The following is a 17,576-nucleotide window of genomic DNA, read 5'->3' as shown; positions in this document are numbered from 1 at the left end:
TTTGGGGCTGGAGGGTTGGTGTTGTCACTAAGCTGTGGTTTTTTTTTTTTTTAAATCTGGGAATTAACCATAAAGTAAATCAAGCCTATGGTGGACCAGTGTGATGGGTCGTAAGAGAGTAAATGGCCACTGCAGCCATTTAGATCTCCGTTGCACCCAGTGGTTGGTCTCTACAGAACCAACCACCTCCCTGTCACAGCCAAATTTGGAAGCAGTTCCTTTCCAGGCACCACAACAGGGACAAACAGGGAGAAGACGCGTGCTAACGCTGGTTTCCTCATTAAGGTTTGCATGAAGTGGGTCCACGCGGCCCAGTGGGAATACCTGGGCTGAAAGGGGAGACGGGAGACCCCGGGAGCCCAGGAATTTCTCCTCCAGGGCTTTTTGGAGAAAAAGGTCCTCCAGGGCCCCCAGGTAAGAAGCAGCATGCTTTCCCCCTCTCTCAATAACGAAATCAAAACCTTCCAAATGTAATGAGACTAACATCTGGACATGTCCCTCCTCAGGGAGACCTGGACCACCTGGCCCTGCAGGTGCCACAGGAAGAGCTCCTACGGGTGACATTCCTGACTCGGGTCCACCTGGAGATCAGGGACCTCCTGGCCCCGATGGTCTGAGAGGTATGAGACAATCATGGCAGAACGCTGATGCTCCTTTCCTTAGATGCTGCCGCTCCCTAGGGATGTAGGAGCAGGGAACGGCAGAGTAGAAGCAGCTTAGCAGCCCCATCAATTTGGCAGATGGAAAAGGTGGGAATGTGGGCAGTGATGGGCTGTAAGGACCAGAGCTTAGGCCCCTCACTCTTCTATTTCAACTCTATCAGACCGACTCTCTATGGGTACCAACTGTGACTGCAAGCAAGCCTTTCCCATCGCCAGCTTGAGGCTGACCATGAGGGTTCAGAAGTGGCTAGCTGGAGGAATCGCATCCTATTTGTTGGTCTCTTACACCTACCACATAAACCACTGCCCCTGGCCCAGAGTGACAGGACCTAGGTCTGGCATATGCACGGAAACAGAGTCTCTTCATGTGCTGCCAACAGTACATTTCATTCCTCTCATCACTTCGCAGGGACAAACTCTAGCAAGGCGGTGTTTCACAAAGTAGGGTTGGACTAGAGCTGGCTGGGGAGTTGGAAAAAGAGCGTGGCTCAGTACAGTGTTCTGTAAATTAACCACATTCCTACTAATTCATAGAACTCCTCTAGAGAGACACGAGCCCAATGCCTTTACATCTTTAGAATTTTAGTAAGGGTGGGATAAAATATTATATAATTCTATTTTACACTGAGAACAATGAAAGTGCCTACAAATGTGTTATAGAAACTAATTTGGAACAGAATTTAGGCTCAATTCCTATGTGTACACACTTGTTTTCAAATAGGACTATAAATTTCATTGAGTGAACATTCCTTTCCTATCAGCCAGATTTTCTCAAAGCCTATTATCTATCTGTCCATCCGTCCATCCATCCATCCACCCATCCATCCACTGTATTGAAGCAGTGGGATGGCAGTGCAAAGAAAACTCGTAAACTGATTCTTCCAAAAGGGATGATTCTGAGGGGAAGAAGCCTTTGCTTGTGCTCATTTCATCTAATAGTTATTAACAGACTATTTACACCATATCTCAACTTGGGCTGCATGAGATATCCTCGCTTTCATTTCCGATCCTATTGACTTTCTTATTCTTCTAATTTGCTCCATCTCTCGCTTACAAATCATTCAATTACCTTCCTTAAGAAGCTCTTGGGGAGCCAGCACATACATTTATCTTTGACTGAAGGAATCTTTTTGCCTCCTCCTTATGGTCAGGAACACCTGGGCCTCCCGGCCCCCCTGGGAGTGTCGACCTTCTGAGAGGGGAACCAGGTGACCGTGGTCTTCCAGGGCCACCAGGTCCCCCAGGCCCCCCAGGCCCTCCAGGACACAAAGGCTTCCCAGGGTGTGATGGAAAAGACGGCCAGAAAGGTATGGATGCAAGTTGTTCCTTAACATGAAGATTTTCCTTATTTTGCCTGTAAGGGTCTGGGGTACTGCACCACCATGAGTTAATTCCTATTTCCCATGGAAACAGTGACTACATTTCCAAAATGTCCTGACTTTCCCAGAGTCCTAAAGTTTGGGTAAATGATGGACAAGTGCAAAGAAGAAACACAAATTCATTATTATCCCCAAATAACATACTTGTTAATCTTCTAGACCAGGACTGAACAAGAGAAATACAATGCAAGCGACACATGTAATTAAAAGATGTAGTAGCCACATTTTAAAAAGTAAAAAGAAATGAGTGAAATTAACTTTCACACTTTATTTCATTTAACATAATATATTCAGATGTTATTATTTTAACATATAATTAATACAGATCATCAATGGGATGATCATGGCTGGTTGTACAAACCTAGATCTTCCCTCAAATAAGATAGTCCTCCTTTCCACCTTTCAAATCCGTGCGCATTTTACACTTAAAGCACGACGCACTTTGGACTTGTCAATTTCAAGTGTTCAATAGCCACAAGTGGTCAGTGGCTTCTTTATTGGACAGCTCAATTTTAGACTGTTGACTTTGCTCTTTTATATTCATGACAGAGTCCCCATGACTGAATTTCCCCACTATTTAAGGCTAAAATATTTATTTTAATTCATTTTTACCTAACTGCACATATTTAGGGACTTTAGTTTTTGGTCACCAGGATTTCAGAGAATTATTAGGTCCATAGACCTTTATGTTGAAAAGGGTCCAATAATGATTCTCCATTTTAACTCCCTTATGTTATAACTAAGGAAGCTGTATACCACAGAAGTGAATGTTGACGTTTGCAGGAGTCCAATAACTAGAACTCTGCCTGACTTCTGAACCAAATATGAAAGAAGGCAAAACATTAGGGAAGAGGGGAGATCAAAATCACAGTGAGGCTTCCATGACTACAATGCAAATGGCATCTCTGGAATTGTGCAGTGCACAACCTTTACAATAGTACACAGCAACCCTCTTCACCTTTATTAGCAATAAAATCAATTTTCAGAAAATGTGGCTTGTATCTGAAGGTATACGGACTTCCAGTTATTGAACCTCAGAACTGGACACCAAGAGGAAGGAGGAGGGGACTGGCTATACAATCTTGTCCCTCTCTCAAATAAGACCTTCCCCCTCAGTTGTTACTCTAGAGAATGAACTTCGACCTGGAAATAAACTTCAGGATTGGGAAAATAGCATGGCATATAAGTAACAGTGACCTACAAATGATATATAAAGAGAAATATTGGTGGAACCACCAACCATCCTTCTTAACTCCCATTGCAATGGGCATACGGGCCAAAGACTGCCCAACTGAAAAAGATGAGGGGCTTCCTCAGTTTACCTTTTTAGACTTACACAGTGGGAAAAATTTTATCTATTCCATAAGCATTTATTAGGCACCTACAGGAATATAGCAGAGAACATATTTAAACAGATTCCCCTCTTATTAAGCACACAGTTTCCTGGGGGAAGACAGACATTCTCACCAAAGGATCCACTGCTGTCAACTGAGATGAGTACCCTGAGCAAAGGGACACACTTCTATGAGAGCTCATCAAAAAGCCATGGGACTTGGGGTGGGGTTCAAGGGAGGGCTTCCCAGAGGAAGTGAGGCTCCATCTGCACTCTACAGAATGAGGAGGACTTCATGGACCAGGAGGAAAAGAAGGAACAGCATATGCGAGGCACTGAGTGGCTGGTGTGGCTGAAACAGAGTGAGGAAGAGAGTGGGGGGAACTCAGGGCCAGAGCACGTCGCCCTCAGACAGCAAGGCCTCTTTCCTTTTTGTCCCTTCAGTTCCAGTCTTTTGAGCATCTCCACGGAAAGTTCAGCATTCCAGGGCTTTTCGTTCTAATTTAGTTTTGTCTTGATCATGGAACCATTTTCCTTAGTCCCTTTGACAGATTATTGTGTTTCCTTCAGACAGAGGCAACTCTTCTCAGCCTCACAGAAAAAAGTGGGAGACCCATCTGGACTCTAAGGCTGACTTTGCTCTGCATTTTCTTGGCGTGAATCTCTGAAGTCAGTCTATCAAACTGCCATTGTCATTATATTGCTTCGTTCCAGTGCCCTCGTTTTTATCTGTTTCCTTGTAGGACCCATGGGATTCCCGGGGCCGCCGGGGCCACCTGGACTTCCTGGGCCACCTGGAGAGAAGGGTTTGCTGGGACCTCCAGGGAGACAGGGGCCCTCTGGCCCTCCGGGTAAGCTTCTGACGCTTAATCATCTCACCCAGCAGCCTACCCACGGTGCTGAGTTTAAACATTTACAGTGAGATGATCTTTCAGGAAGCAATGACTCTGAAATTACCAGCAAATTCTTATGAAGATGTAAAGATGAGACAGATTACATTTCTGATAAAGATTATATTTACTTCAGGCCGCACCACAAAGTCTCAGGTTTGGTAAACTAATATTCTAAGAATGAGTAAGTTTGAAAATCTAGGAGTTGATTTTACATATAATATTTCTAAGGTAAATAAATCTGTGTTTCCTCAAACAAGAGGCAAAGACTGATTTGATTATTGTGTGTGAGGACTGTGTATTCAGTTCCTGTCCCTGAATTCCCATTGATTTTTCTAGATGTTTTATTTAACTTTTTCTGTAAAGTCCATTCGTTCCTATCAAGATGAAAGGCTCAATTTAAGGTCTATGGACAACACATTTTCATCAGAGGGTCAAAGTAAGCCAGGGAAGAATTGGGAGGGCAAACAGACGTGTGCATTTGAGATTGGCAGAAGTGATATCTTTCAGGATCCTAAATCAATATCATGGTAATGTGGTGTCAGTTCAGAATATTTGTCAGTCTCCTAAATTAGCACTCCCTAGTTCAAAGAGTAAACTTTAGAATGGATCCTAGTCCAACAGGACAAAGATTCATCTTATCTTTCCTTTCTGTGCATAACCTATAACACTTGGCAAATTAATATGGAATTTTCAGAAGCCTTCAAATGGGCAGAATTTCTCTATATGTTAAATTAGGACATATTCGCCGTGCGGAATCAACTTGAATTTTATATTGTGCAAGAGAGTTTCATTTCAGGTCTTTCTAGATATGAAAACTCCATTCCTAAATCATAGCCATTGTTGTCAGTAACACTGATGTGGACTTTTATTCAATAAGATGCCTTCATTCTGCTTGTCATAGATGCTGTCCTCAAATTATTATTTATGTTCTCCGGCAATCTCTTTCACTTTTGTCCTAATTCACAAATTTCAAATCTCTTTCCACCCTATGAAAATTGTTGTGTGGCCTCGTTTTTCGACTTTGGGTGTCTCCAGGTTCCAGAGGTAAGCGTTACTATAAAACTCATAATTTCCTCTAAATCTGGTTCCCAGTCATTTCTGTTCTTGGCTTTCTCCCTGTATTTGCGAGTTAAACTTTGTTACATTTTTATAGATGGGATGCTGTGATTATATTGGGTTTTCATGCTTTCGCTTCCTCGTTACAGATATAGTAACCCCATATTAGTGTCCCAATGCCAAGCCTCATTATAGGTTGTCAAGGCTGTGTAGATCCTCGGTTTATGTAATTTCAACTCAGGCTCAGAATATGAGTACTTTCTCTCTCAAATGCGATAGTACATACCAGTGTAAGTTTCTTTTGTAAATTCTACAATATAAATACAGGGAACATCAGTAAAATAAACAGTATCGACAACATGAAAAGATGGGTCTTCAATACCCAGTAAGGGGCAGTGACAAGCTTTTCCTGTCCCACCCGAAGTCCATTTTCAAGGAGCAAATTTCTTTGTGTGTTAAAATGAAAATACCGTTATTCTTTCCAACTAAGTGTTCACTTAATCCTCCACGAGGCAAAAGCAACGTATTATTTTGTGTCTGGCATTTTCAAAGAGCATAACAAGAGTTTCTCAAAAGAAGAAAAGAAAAATTGTGAATGCATGCATTTATTCTTTCCAGGCATCTGTTATTAACCCTAATGAAAGTTGCCCTAAATACAGACGCCATATATTATTTTTAATGCCCTTAGAAGAGTCTCCTTGGCCCCTTTGTTTCAGCTTCTGGTTTATTAAAAAGTCAAGAAAAGCAAAAACAGAATTTTTAAAAATCCTGCTATTTCAAATGTTTATATTTAAAAATTAAAGTGGTATATTTAATGAATTTTCACTTCAATCCTTTTAGTGTTTCTCGTATATCTCGGATATTTTCCAACCATTAGACACTGATTTCCACCATTCATAGGCTTTACAAGTCAAAAATCAGTGACTGTATATATAAACTCATTTGAAGATAACATCAGAATCTTAAATATGAAACATCAGCCAAATGCCCACCCCTCTTTTCCTTACCTGCTTCCTTCATCCACCACCATGGGTGAATTACCACCAGAATTCACCCGATTATTCAGGGAAAACAGGAAATATTCACATGCATCTCTCTCAAGTCACCCAGAGTGGGAAAGCCAAGTTTTACATGAAACCGTATGTACTGTGAAAATACATCCAAATCAGTGCTGCTTGTGGTTTCATACAATATTTTACAAGAGGTTAAAGTCCGTTTTGCACAGGGACATGAACTACGATGGAGACTATGTCGTTGTTATGGCCACATTTCCTAGGATTTTCTTGCTTCTTTATCATTGCTGTTCTTAAAATTATGTTGCACATTTGTATGAATTTTAAGAAAACCACAACCAATAAATCTTACATTTTAAAGTATGTTGCATTTCTTAGAATTCACGATGCAGAGGTTAAGGGTTCTTAAGGCAGTAGGGTGTGGTGGTTAGGAGCACAGGTTTGGAGCCAGGACATCTTGGATTTTTAATCTAGACTCTGCCATGTGTTAGCTGTGTGCCTTCAGATATGTCACTTATTTACCCGAGCCTGAGTTTTCTTACCCATCACATTCTAATGACAGCAGCCCATACACACAAGCTTGTTGGGAGCGTTTAATCATAAAGCAATTAGGACCTGATAAATGATAAGGCATTCAGTGAGTGCTAGCTGTTATCATTATTGGTTAGCGTTATGATTCTTTCTTTTCCCTTGTGGAATGTTTGCAGGGTGAGTGAATGAAGCTTCAGAAAAAAATGTCTTAAAGTTGTGAAAGTAACCAAGAGGAAAAAATTCCGAACTTTGAGAGCAGTGGCTCTCCACGTGGGATCCCCAGATCAGCACCATCAGCCTCACCTGGGAACATGTTCAATGTGCAAATGTTGGGCCCCAGCCCAGACATGCTGACTCCAGAAACCGTGGGCTCTAACAAGCTGGCCAGATGATTCTGATGTGCTACAGCTTTACAGCGGTGCTTCTCAGCCCTGGCTCACACTGGAATCATCTGGAGAGTTTTAAAAAATTACTGATGCCTGGGTCCCACCCTCAGAAATTCCTATTTAATAAGTCTAGAGCCCCATCTGGCATCAGTGCTTTTCAAAAGCTCCCCAGCTGGGTTAAGGGCACTGCACAGGCCATGTCCTATTCCAATTAAACCAATATTTCTGGGGCTAGACCCAGGCGTCAGTATATTTTTATAATTCCCCTGGATAATTCTAAGGTGCGCTCAGTGTTAAAAGTCATTGCTTTAGCACCCCTAGCGATCCTGAAATTCTATCTAGTTGAGCAATGGACACTATGGGAACTGCAATGTGGAGTCATGAATTAGAGGGACCTTAAGCTGAGTGTTAGCAACCCAATGGCACCTCTCCCAGTGCCACCTGTGGCTGGCACCCCAGTAAAAAGTGGCCCAAAGATGGGAAATCCTGTGAAGGTCATCAAATTATTTCTACCTCAACCAACCTTCACTATGGCTTACTTCTTTTGCCTCCTCTGAGATCCCATTCACTCACTCATTCATTCATCCATTCATTTATTCAACAAAATACTTGGAAGTTTTTCACGCACCCTGCAGTGAACAAGTCCTGCCTTCATGGAGCTTATATTGGGTTGTTGAACATTCTGGATGACATTTCAGTGTAGTGTTGGAAGCCTGTCTAACTTGAGAATGCAAGAGTTTGTTCGGGAGCGTTTGAATCCATCACACAAGCGGTGATTCCAATTTCAGGTGAACCTGGGCCACCTGCAGATGTGGATTCCTGCCCCCGAATCCCGGGGCTTCCTGGGGTACCAGGCCCAAGAGGCCCAGAAGGAGAGATGGGGCCCCCTGGAATGAGGGGCCCCCCAGGACCAGGTATGAGCCTCAAGCTGATGGTTCTTTATTTGCATCATATATCGCTTCATTGAAAATCTAGGTGTTTTGCTACATAACTTTTTGTATGGAGCCTAAAAAACTGTGAGGATGAAGCAATGAGAATCTCCTTCCCCTTATACATTTTCTCTACATTTTTCCGAAGGCTTAATCATGTACTAACTGAATTGACACATCCCTTCTATTTTTATGTTGAATTCCTACTTAAATCTTTTATACCCAGGCAGCTTTTGGATATGAGGTTTTGAAACCTCTTAGCACAATGGGGTAGATGCTCTATTAATCGTCACTAATAGCTGTTGACTTGGTTTTGAATTAGAAACAATTGAGTTGGGGCTCAGTGGAGCAGAAACAGCCAAGAAGAAGGGAGAAGGAGGTTTATCACGTGGAGGGGGAAGAGGGAAAAGGCGGAAGGTTGCTCTAAATGATGGCCATGTTCATTTAATTGATGTGAGCACTGCTCAGTTGTTGTCAAGGTGGCAGGATCCTTATTTAAGCATTTAAACCAAACCATTCCTTTAAAACGTGTCCTCCATATGGTTTATTTTCTCTTCACATATCTCCACTACATTGGGTAATTTACAGAGAGGAGTCCGGGGCTGGTCATCTAGAGGTCACCGATCTCTTCAGACTCATTGGCAGTGCCCATGATTCTAGGTAACCTGTGTGTAAATTATCCTAAGAGGCATGAGCCCATTCCTTTTTCCATTTTTCCCACTACCAAGCTGTGGATTTGGCTCTTTTTGGTTCAGGGCCAAAGGAATAGGAAATAGAATTGAATTTTGCATCACCTGTTTTTCTTGTGTTTCCCCAAACCCAAGTAGCTAAGGGCCCAAGAGATGCCCCTCTGCGTTGGAGTCTGGGTAGTTCTTGGGTAGTGTCCAGAACAGCTCTGGAGGCTTCCTCACATGAGTATGGGTTTTTGTTGTTTGCATTTGCTGCACTGCATCTGTGTTTGTGCACTAAGTTAATTGGGTGTTGACTGGAGCAACTTCCTTTAACAGTTCACAAACACTGGAAATTGAGAGTAGTTACTTAACTTCTCTTTTCTTTGGCACTCATTGCATGGATAAATCTCTCAGTCAGTCAGTATAACTTGTCGCTCAGCCTTATTTTAAAACTAAGCTCCCTTGTTGTGTATATATTTGCAATATTGAGGGCCGGGTCCCCCCACCTTTGGAAAAATAACTTTCCAGTGAAAGATGTGGCCTAACATGGAGTTCTGCAAATTCAACTCAGTAAACACTTCCAGGTGCCCCCTACTCTTTGTAAAGTAGAGTACTAGGTGTTGTGGTCAATACAAATGTGAGTAAGACGTGTTTTCCCCCGCTCCAGGGTCTCACAACCTCATAGTAGAAATAGCCGGCAGAACATAAATCACTCTAAATAATGGGAGATTATAATTTGTGTTTTAAAGGAATTCAGGCAAAAGGCATCTGGAGAATGGGACGGGGAGAGGTGAATTCCAGTGTGGAGGATTACAGGACTGCTGAGACCCCAGCAAGAGCTGGCATTTGAGCAGAAGCTTCAAGGAAAGATTGCGTTTGAGGGTCCAGAACTGTCCAACAGGCAGAGAGCAGGAGCACAGAAGGGGCGGGTTGGCCAATGACCTGGTAACTAAGAGTGAGCTACAGCCTGGCTACCCAACGTGTGGTCTGACAACCAGTAGCAACTCAGGCCACGCCTCTGACCTACCGAATTAGAATCTGCGTTTTAACAAGATTCCCAGAATATTTGTATATATGTTCAAGTTTGAGAAACCCTAACTATATTATATGAATGCCATCCCTAAAAGAGTCGGCTAAGAGTGACACCTTCCCCAGTGACTCAATTTCAGCTGTAGGTTAAAGTCATCTGGTGGACCTTGAAGAAATCCTGATGCCCGGGCCTCATTCCAGACCAGGAGACGGCAGAGGGAGGCGAGCCTGAGCATCAGTGTTTTCGCAAAGCTGCCCAGACAACTGTAGCATGCAGCCAAGGTTGAGACCCACTGCTTCATCCCAACATCAAAACTGAGACCAGAGGATGGTTGGATTCTCCCATTGTGGTGGCTTTGGAAAATAACTAAAGAAAGGAATGGAGGAGAAAAAAAATCAAATGGGCAAATTTTGTACAGTTTAACTTAATAGTTATCTTGGGCACATACGAGATTCTTTCTCCATAGATTTTCAGCTTCTGAAAGAAGCCAACAGTCTATGTGGGCCCAGGCGTGACTGCCTGCCATCTCTAATTCCTCCTGACTTGGGGTCGGATGGGCTCATCCAGCCGCAGGTGGCCAGAGGAGGATCGTCTGTGGCTTCCTGTGCCTTCTCCTTATTGATGTCACGGACCCTGCCTGCTGGCACTAGGGACACCCTGAGGCCACCCTTGTGCCAAGCAATGTGACTGTTACATTAAAAAAAAAAGTGCACAGCCCTTCCTGCAAAGCTTGACCCATTCTTCCCCATGGTCTCCCGGCGTGGGCTGTCCTGCTCCGTGGCCCAGCTTCCCTGAAGACCTATCCTAAGTTGCTGCTTTCTTCTGGGCCCCCTCTTCTCTGATGTGGGCTCCCAGCCATTGTTATAAAGCACTCCTCTTTGTCAGCAATATATTCCTTGGTTCCCTCTCCATGTCTGTTCCTGCTGGCCACCCTGGATGCACTGGCCATTCTTTCCCGTTACTAAACAATGAGGAGTCTATTTTAAGGCTCTGCAGTGGCCCAGCCCTGGCTGACTTGAGTCATCTGCAGGGCCTGTTGCTTGCCATGTGTCCTTTTCTGAAGGCAGTTCTTCTGGCAGGATGTGAGGGACTGTATATGCCACCCCCGAGGTCGGTTGTGAATGATCAGCTGCCACTAGGAAGTACCACCTCCACTTAAAATGCCATTGTTGGTTTCTTCCTGTTTTCCCTTCAAAACCTCTTTCATTGCTAAGCTGATTTTGTAACCAAGTGCTGCGGCTGAGATCTACATAGAAAAAAACAAACTTCTGGCTCTTTCCTGCCCAGTCTGGGTGGGTAACGGCCACTACTAAGTATAACTTGCGTCTGTTAAGAGTCCTCCACCATGGAAGGTCTAACTCTTTTCTACTCCCACAATGTGGGAGACCACTTCCCCTTCCCGGGTGGGCCTCAGAGGCTGGCTTCCTGTGAGGAACACAAAGGTGGTCTCCATTTTGGTTTGAACTGTTACTTCCTAATGGAAGTACCCATATCCTGTGAGCATGTGTTTATCTTCAAGTCAACACGTGACCCTCTCCCAGGAAGTCATCCATGGAACATTGGAGGGCTCTGAGATGCAGTTCCGTTCTATCAAACAAGTTCCAAGTAGAGAACAAGTCCTCGTAGTGGAAAGCTCTGGGCATACCAACGTAGGCTAACAAAAGCCTTCCTTCCTGTCTCTCAGAAAAATCATCCACCTGGCAATTTCTCTGTCTTCCCCTAAAGGGAGCAAAGCCTATATTAGAACATCTGACAAGGGATCTCTTTTCCCAGATTGACAGTGAACTCGCCACATGTTGACACTTCAGGAGGAAGCCTACTGCCTTTTGAATGATAAGTCCATTCACTGGCTTGTCAGCACTTGGGCAGCCCTTTCTAGAACAGCACAGTGGCCACATATTGGAATCATCTTGTCGGGTGGGTGAGATAAAAGAATGCTCTGAGCTCACAGTTGGGTCCTTATGTTCCTTCCCAAATAACGGGTATTCTCTTTGAAGCTGGAGGAAAGAGATGCGCCAATTCGCATACAGCAGCGCCATCCAGGAAGAGGAGGTTTCTGCCCAGTTACTAGAAAGGAGAGGATGTCTCTCATGCAGATGGGGAGAAGGAGAGGTTTCCTTTCTCACTTACGGAATGAGAACCATGTAGAGAAGGCAGTCCAGGCACTGCACGACATTCCAAGAGAATTCGTTTCTAATTGGGGTGAGAAAGCGAGACGACAGCATCCCCAAAGCCAGGAACGCCTGCAAGGACTACACTGAACGTAGTTGGACCGATGAAGGATGTGGAGGGGAGGACTAGCTGGTTGTGGGGACACTCTTGGGCAGGTGATATTAGAACAAAAATTTAAAAGCAGTGAGGTTTCGTGGGGCATGCCTTTCAGCTGGCTGTAAGAGGGGGCCTGTGTGAGAGAGAAGTCCAGAGAGATGTCCACCTGTCACCTGAGAACAGCAAGCCCCTGCTCTGAACCCTCAAGTGGCTCCCCATTCCCTTGAAGAACAAATCCAAGAATGAAAAAGAGTGAAAGCTTCTCAAGTGAGCCCTCTTGGACTTAACGGTCAGTTTTAGGCTAATTTGTGGCAGAGAGAGAGAGAAAACAGAGACAGAGAGAGACAGGAAGGGAGAGAGGGAGAAAGAATAATAGGTGGAGACTGGAAAACTTGAGAGGGCTAGTAATTCGGGAATTAGGGCTAATGGCAATAAAACCCCTCATAGACAAGGACCATATCAGTTACTCTGACCAAAGGAGATTGTGGCTAATGAATTGATGTCTTGGCCCAAAGCAACCCAGCACTTAAAGAACCCAACACTTCAAGAATCAGTGCGTCTGCTGCCAAGTCCCCCAGCTTATGTCCTCCAAGGAGGGCACCTGAGCCCTGCAGCTGTCACCAGGCAGGGGCTGGAGAGTGATGGCAGTCTGCACACAGCCTGCCTGGGCCTGGCTCCTCTCCACAAGTGATCGGCGCTGTGACCTTTCTGAGCCTCGGTCTCCCTAGTGTAGCCTGGCATAGGAGAGCACCTACACATATGGGTCCTGGGAAGACGGGATTGGGTAATCCATATAGAGGGATTAGTGTGGTACCTCACACCTTGTAAAGACTTAAAAAGTTGTTTTTAAAAATCACTGCCCTTAGCTTGCTCTAAATTTAACTTGACCCCGAGCTGAATCCTATTAAATTTCATTCATTCTTCTATTCAGGCTTCTAAAAAATTATTATTAAGGAAAATATTTAATTATAAAAGCTATACATGTTCAATGTAAAAAACCCTCAAATATACAAGAATATGAAGGACGTGTAAAAACCTCTTTCTCAACACCTCCCTGGTTTGGCTTCAAATCCTGGCTCTGCCTGTTACTGGCTCATTGACCTTAATTAAGCAAGGTACTTGACCTCTCAGAGCCTCAGTGACCCCATTGCCAAGTGGAGATAGTCTAGTCCCAAGTTCACGTACCTGGGAGGATGAAATGAGCTAATACAGTCAAGTGAAAATGGGACGCCCAGGGCTGGCACATGGTGTACCTGCAGTAAATGCTAGCGGGTGTCATATTGTTTTCACCACTGCCATCATGCAATTTTGTGCAGGGTGCAAAGGAGAGCCTGGGCTGGATGGCAGGAGGGGCAAGGATGGCATCCCTGGGTCTCCCGGGCCTCCAGGACACAAAGGTGACATGGGAGAAGCTGGCTGCCCTGGAGCACCAGGTAAGGAGTTTGTTTCTCTTCTTTTCCCTGACACAGTAGATGTGAGAACTGTATATAAGATCTGTGGCCTCTCAAGCAGCTTTCCAAACTGATCCTATTAATAGTCTTAGATACCAACTCATCAGGTATTAAGGAGACAGAAGCAACAAGAACAGAACAGAGTGTATCCACCACGTTCCAGTTGATTCTCGCCTATCATAAAAACAAGTCAAGACCCTGTCTCCAGTTTAGTATTTGCCCAAACCACCATACATGATCATAAAAGGCTCAGCCATTTCAGCTGTTCACTTTTCCAAGGTCAGCCCGTCATTTGTTGTGTGATCACCGTTGACAGGCTATGCTGAAGATCCTGGGGACGGGGAGTGGGGGGTGGGGGGTGGTCTCACCCTCTGCAATTGGCTGAATTGCTTGGCCTCTGGTACTCTGAATTCACTCCATCTTATTGTAGAGCCATGGATAAATTTATATAGAATAAAGGCTATTTCTGAAGAAAATAATGTGGGCATGGGCACTAGGTGAGGGGAGAGATGACTCTTCAGAATAGAGATTTGAAATCTAATGCACCAGGCAACCTGTTAGGCCACAGAATCCCAAAGACTCCAAGAGACAGTCTCATTTTTGGAGAGTATCTGGCAATACCAGGTTAGTCATGAGAAAGAGCCAAGAGGGCTGGGTGGGGCCTAGGGCAAAATGGACCGTGCAGTCTGAAAGCTGCAGCCCAGCTAAAGCCAACTGTTGCCCTGTAGAAATGCGGGCCCACGTTCCCTACACTCTGCTTTTCAAATCCAAAACCTCAACCTGTGAGATCTTGACAGGTCACACGAAATGGATGAGCAGGCCTGATTCAGTCCACACGCTACCACTTCCTAACCTCTGGTTTACAGTGTAGATGGGGAGAGACTGCGAGTCTTCCAGAAACAAGTTAAAAAAAAAAACAACTTTTGGTTTCAAAGTCAAACTTCACTATTCGCTCTTGGCAATTAGAAATAGCCATTGGCCTTCTTCAATAAGCCAGCCCCTTAGAGATGCCAAAGAGACAGACTCTGCTCGCTGCTGTCAAACTGCTCATTTCCCATCTACCAACAAGAATTCTAGAACCAGGCCTTCCAACAAGAACTCTAGAACCAGGCCTTCCTTCCACCATCCTCCTTCATAAAAGAAGAGATCCAAGTTGTACATGTGGACCTCAAGTCCTTGTCCTTCTTAGAATAGAACTGTTAATGGGCGGGACCGTAAGAAACATCTAGGAGGGGTAAGAAGGACGGACTTTGAGAATCACTTTTCATACGAGCGGGCCTGGTCCAGTCTGAGAAGGCTGGGAGATCACACATGGAGAGTGCCATTATTCTCTTCTAGGTCTTTTCTTCTCAGTATTCGTCACTTTCCAACGTATTTCATAATTTACCTTTTTATTATGCTTATTGATTGTCATTTCTCTTCAAGTAGAATGTCAGCTCTGGGAAGGATGGGATTATTGTCTGTTTTTATGCTAATGTAGCCCAAGCACTCGAGGTTGCTCAGAACAAATCCTTGCTGAATGAGTTCTCTGTAGATATTACAGTTATATGAGGGGGCATGCCTGGGAGTGGCCGAGGCATGCACAGCACCAGAATAGAGGTGCTCAGAAATGTTTGTTAACCTGAACCCCCTAAACTGCCTTCATTGTTTTTTCTTATTCCTCCAGGCCCTCCTGGGCCCACTGGGGATCCTGGGCCCAAAGGGCTTGGCCCTGGATACCTCAGTGGCTTCCTCCTGGTTCTCCACAGTCAGACAGATGGAGAGCCCACCTGCCCCGTGGGCATGCCCAAGCTCTGGACGGGCTATAGTCTGTTATACCTGGAAGGGCAGGAGAAAGCTCACAATCAAGACCTCGGTATGTATATAGCACCTGGTCACCCATGTCCAGACTTAAGAGTAAAACTTCAAGGTAAATTTTATAGATTCGTCAGCATCTTCAATGATCACTCATCTTCTATGGAATTTTTTCTTTTTAAACTAACGTGCCAATTTTCAACAAATTCTATTAAAGCTCTGATCCCATGAGGTGCCGAAGAAGCTCATTCTGGTGGCCATTATTATTATCTGGCTACTTACTAATTTTAAAAAAGTGATTCCTCCTCAGTAAGGTAAATGTAACTCTGACATAAAATGCAATTTTTACTTCCAAATGTAACTTATTGAATCAGGATGTGGTCAGTTCCTGAGTTTCTGAGTGAAATGGTGCAGCGACAGCACCCTGACCATTGTAGGGGGTGGCACTGGCCAGCACCAACTCCCCGCCCTACTCCAATTTGTTTCTAAATTCCAGGACTTTAATTTGAGCGTCATCCCTTGGGACTTGTCAGTTTTCAAGAGTAGAGTTGTAAGCTGCAGGGACTGATTTCAAGCCAAGGGGTTAAGTACCTGAGTGATGGCAAACACTATTTTTCCAAGATAATGGTGGTTGGGGTGGCGGGTGCAGGAAGGATATGCCAACAGGGACAGGTGATGGTGAGGGGAGTCTTGTCACTGCTCTCGCTGGCCACGAGCCTCACTATTAGCTGGGGTGGTCAAAGATGCAGGCCTAGGGATGGCGGCTACTTACACATCCCTCTCCATTTCTCCTTTGGGTTCAGCCAAGGCCTTCGCCATCAGAGGGGCCTGGGGGAAGGGAAGAAGTAACATTTCATATCTTAACTCTATTGACTTCTTTCCTCCTCTCCCTTCTGCCATCAGTCTCTTTCCTGCCTAGTCTCTATCCCACTAGTCTGGTTTCTCCTGCCCTGGTCTAGCCAGAGTGTACATCGAAAAGCTCTGTAGAGCTCTTGGAATAAAATGTAAACTTCTTATCAAGATTGACAAAGCCCACATCCTTTGGTCTGATTTCTCTCTGCACACCCTTGAGACAGACAGACACACAGACATCCTCTCCCCACCTTCTCCGCACTGAACTTCTTTGAGTTCTTTGAGCTCCATGCTCCTTTATTACCTCTGGCCCTATGTACTGTTGTCTCCTCTTCTTTAGATGGTCAACACCATCTCCAAACCTGGCCAAATCCTTTTCATATTTTAGGTCCTAGCTTAAAATCACTTCTTCCCATTATCCATCCCATAAGTCCCGGTGCCCCACACTTCTCATTCATAGGGCTTATCATGCTGTATTTTCATTGCCTGTTGGCTCATCCATCTCCCCCGCCAGGCCAGGCTATGAGCTTTGTGAAGACAGGTGGGCTTACTGCTCTATTTCCAGCAGCTGGTCCCTTACTTGGCTCATGAGTGATGAGTGGATGGTGAATGAGGGCTGGCTCATGGGACCAGGGACGTGGCAGAAATGGTCAGGCACATAACCTGCTTTCACTACCACAGAATAGGCTTTGGCAATGGCCTCCATACACCAGAATGTGTGTCTGCAAATGGCACGCATAGGAAGGGTCACTGGGCCCACCAGGGCAGGCTGCTCATATACCACACTGTCCCTTCTTCCCTCCCAAGGCCTGGCGGGATCTTGCCTTCCTGTGTTTAGTACACTGCCCTTTGCCTACTGCAACATCCACCAAGTGTGCCACTATGCCCAGAGAAATGACAGATCCTATTGGCTGGCCAGCGCTGCACCCCTGCCCATGATGCCACTCTCGGAAGAGGAGATCCGCCCCTACATCAGCCGCTGTGCTGTGTGTGAGGCCCCGGCTCAGGCGGTGGCGGTGCACAGCCAGGACCAGTCCATCCCCGCGTGTCCGCGGACCTGGAAGAGCCTTTGGATCGGGTACTCATTCCTGATGGTGAGCCCCTGCATACCCACCATGCTGTAACACCCCTCTCCTGCCCCTTCCATCTGGATTGGACAGTAATTCTGAGAACTCTGTACAGACAGACGGACAGCAGTAGGATGTGTGGTCATGAAGGCCACCTGTTGAGATGCAGGGCCATTCCTTTTTTCTTATGGTCAATGAATTGTTTTATCACTTCAGTAGGCTTTAGAAGATGAATTTGCTTCAGTCCTCAGTAAGAGTGGT

The 17,576-nt window shown here is 45.0% G+C and overlaps 1 protein-coding gene across 13 annotated transcripts in view; it reads left to right on the top strand.

Moving 5' to 3' along the window:
* Positions 1-17,576, top strand: part of COL4A4 (collagen type IV alpha 4 chain) — a 121,685-nt gene that overhangs the window by 99,041 nt on the left and 5,068 nt on the right. For 10 of the 13 annotated variants that reach the window (XM_070269353.1, XM_070269349.1, XM_070269356.1 and 7 more), the window contains 8 exons: positions 286-414; positions 507-620; positions 1,814-1,969; positions 4,118-4,225; positions 8,042-8,167; positions 13,468-13,584; positions 15,269-15,457; positions 17,056-17,342. In XM_070269353.1, the coding sequence (XP_070125454.1) occupies positions 286-414; positions 507-620; positions 1,814-1,969; positions 4,118-4,225; positions 8,042-8,167; positions 13,468-13,584; positions 15,269-15,457; positions 17,056-17,342 (1,226 nt within the window). Of the gene's footprint in view, positions 1-285; positions 415-506; positions 621-1,813; positions 1,970-4,117; positions 4,239-8,041; positions 8,168-13,467; positions 13,585-15,268; positions 15,458-17,055; positions 17,343-17,576 lie in introns of all 13 variants that reach the window. The other 3 variants (XR_011439520.1, XR_011439519.1, XR_011439521.1) reach the window with 1 other exon arrangement.

This window comes from Equus caballus, chromosome 6 (assembly GCF_041296265.1).
Source record: "Equus caballus isolate H_3958 breed thoroughbred chromosome 6, TB-T2T, whole genome shotgun sequence".
In the NCBI taxonomy this organism is placed as follows: Eukaryota; Metazoa; Chordata; class Mammalia; order Perissodactyla; family Equidae; genus Equus; species Equus caballus.
The sequence above is the reverse complement of the archived record's forward strand: the minus strand, read 5'-3'. Positions and strand labels throughout refer to the sequence as shown.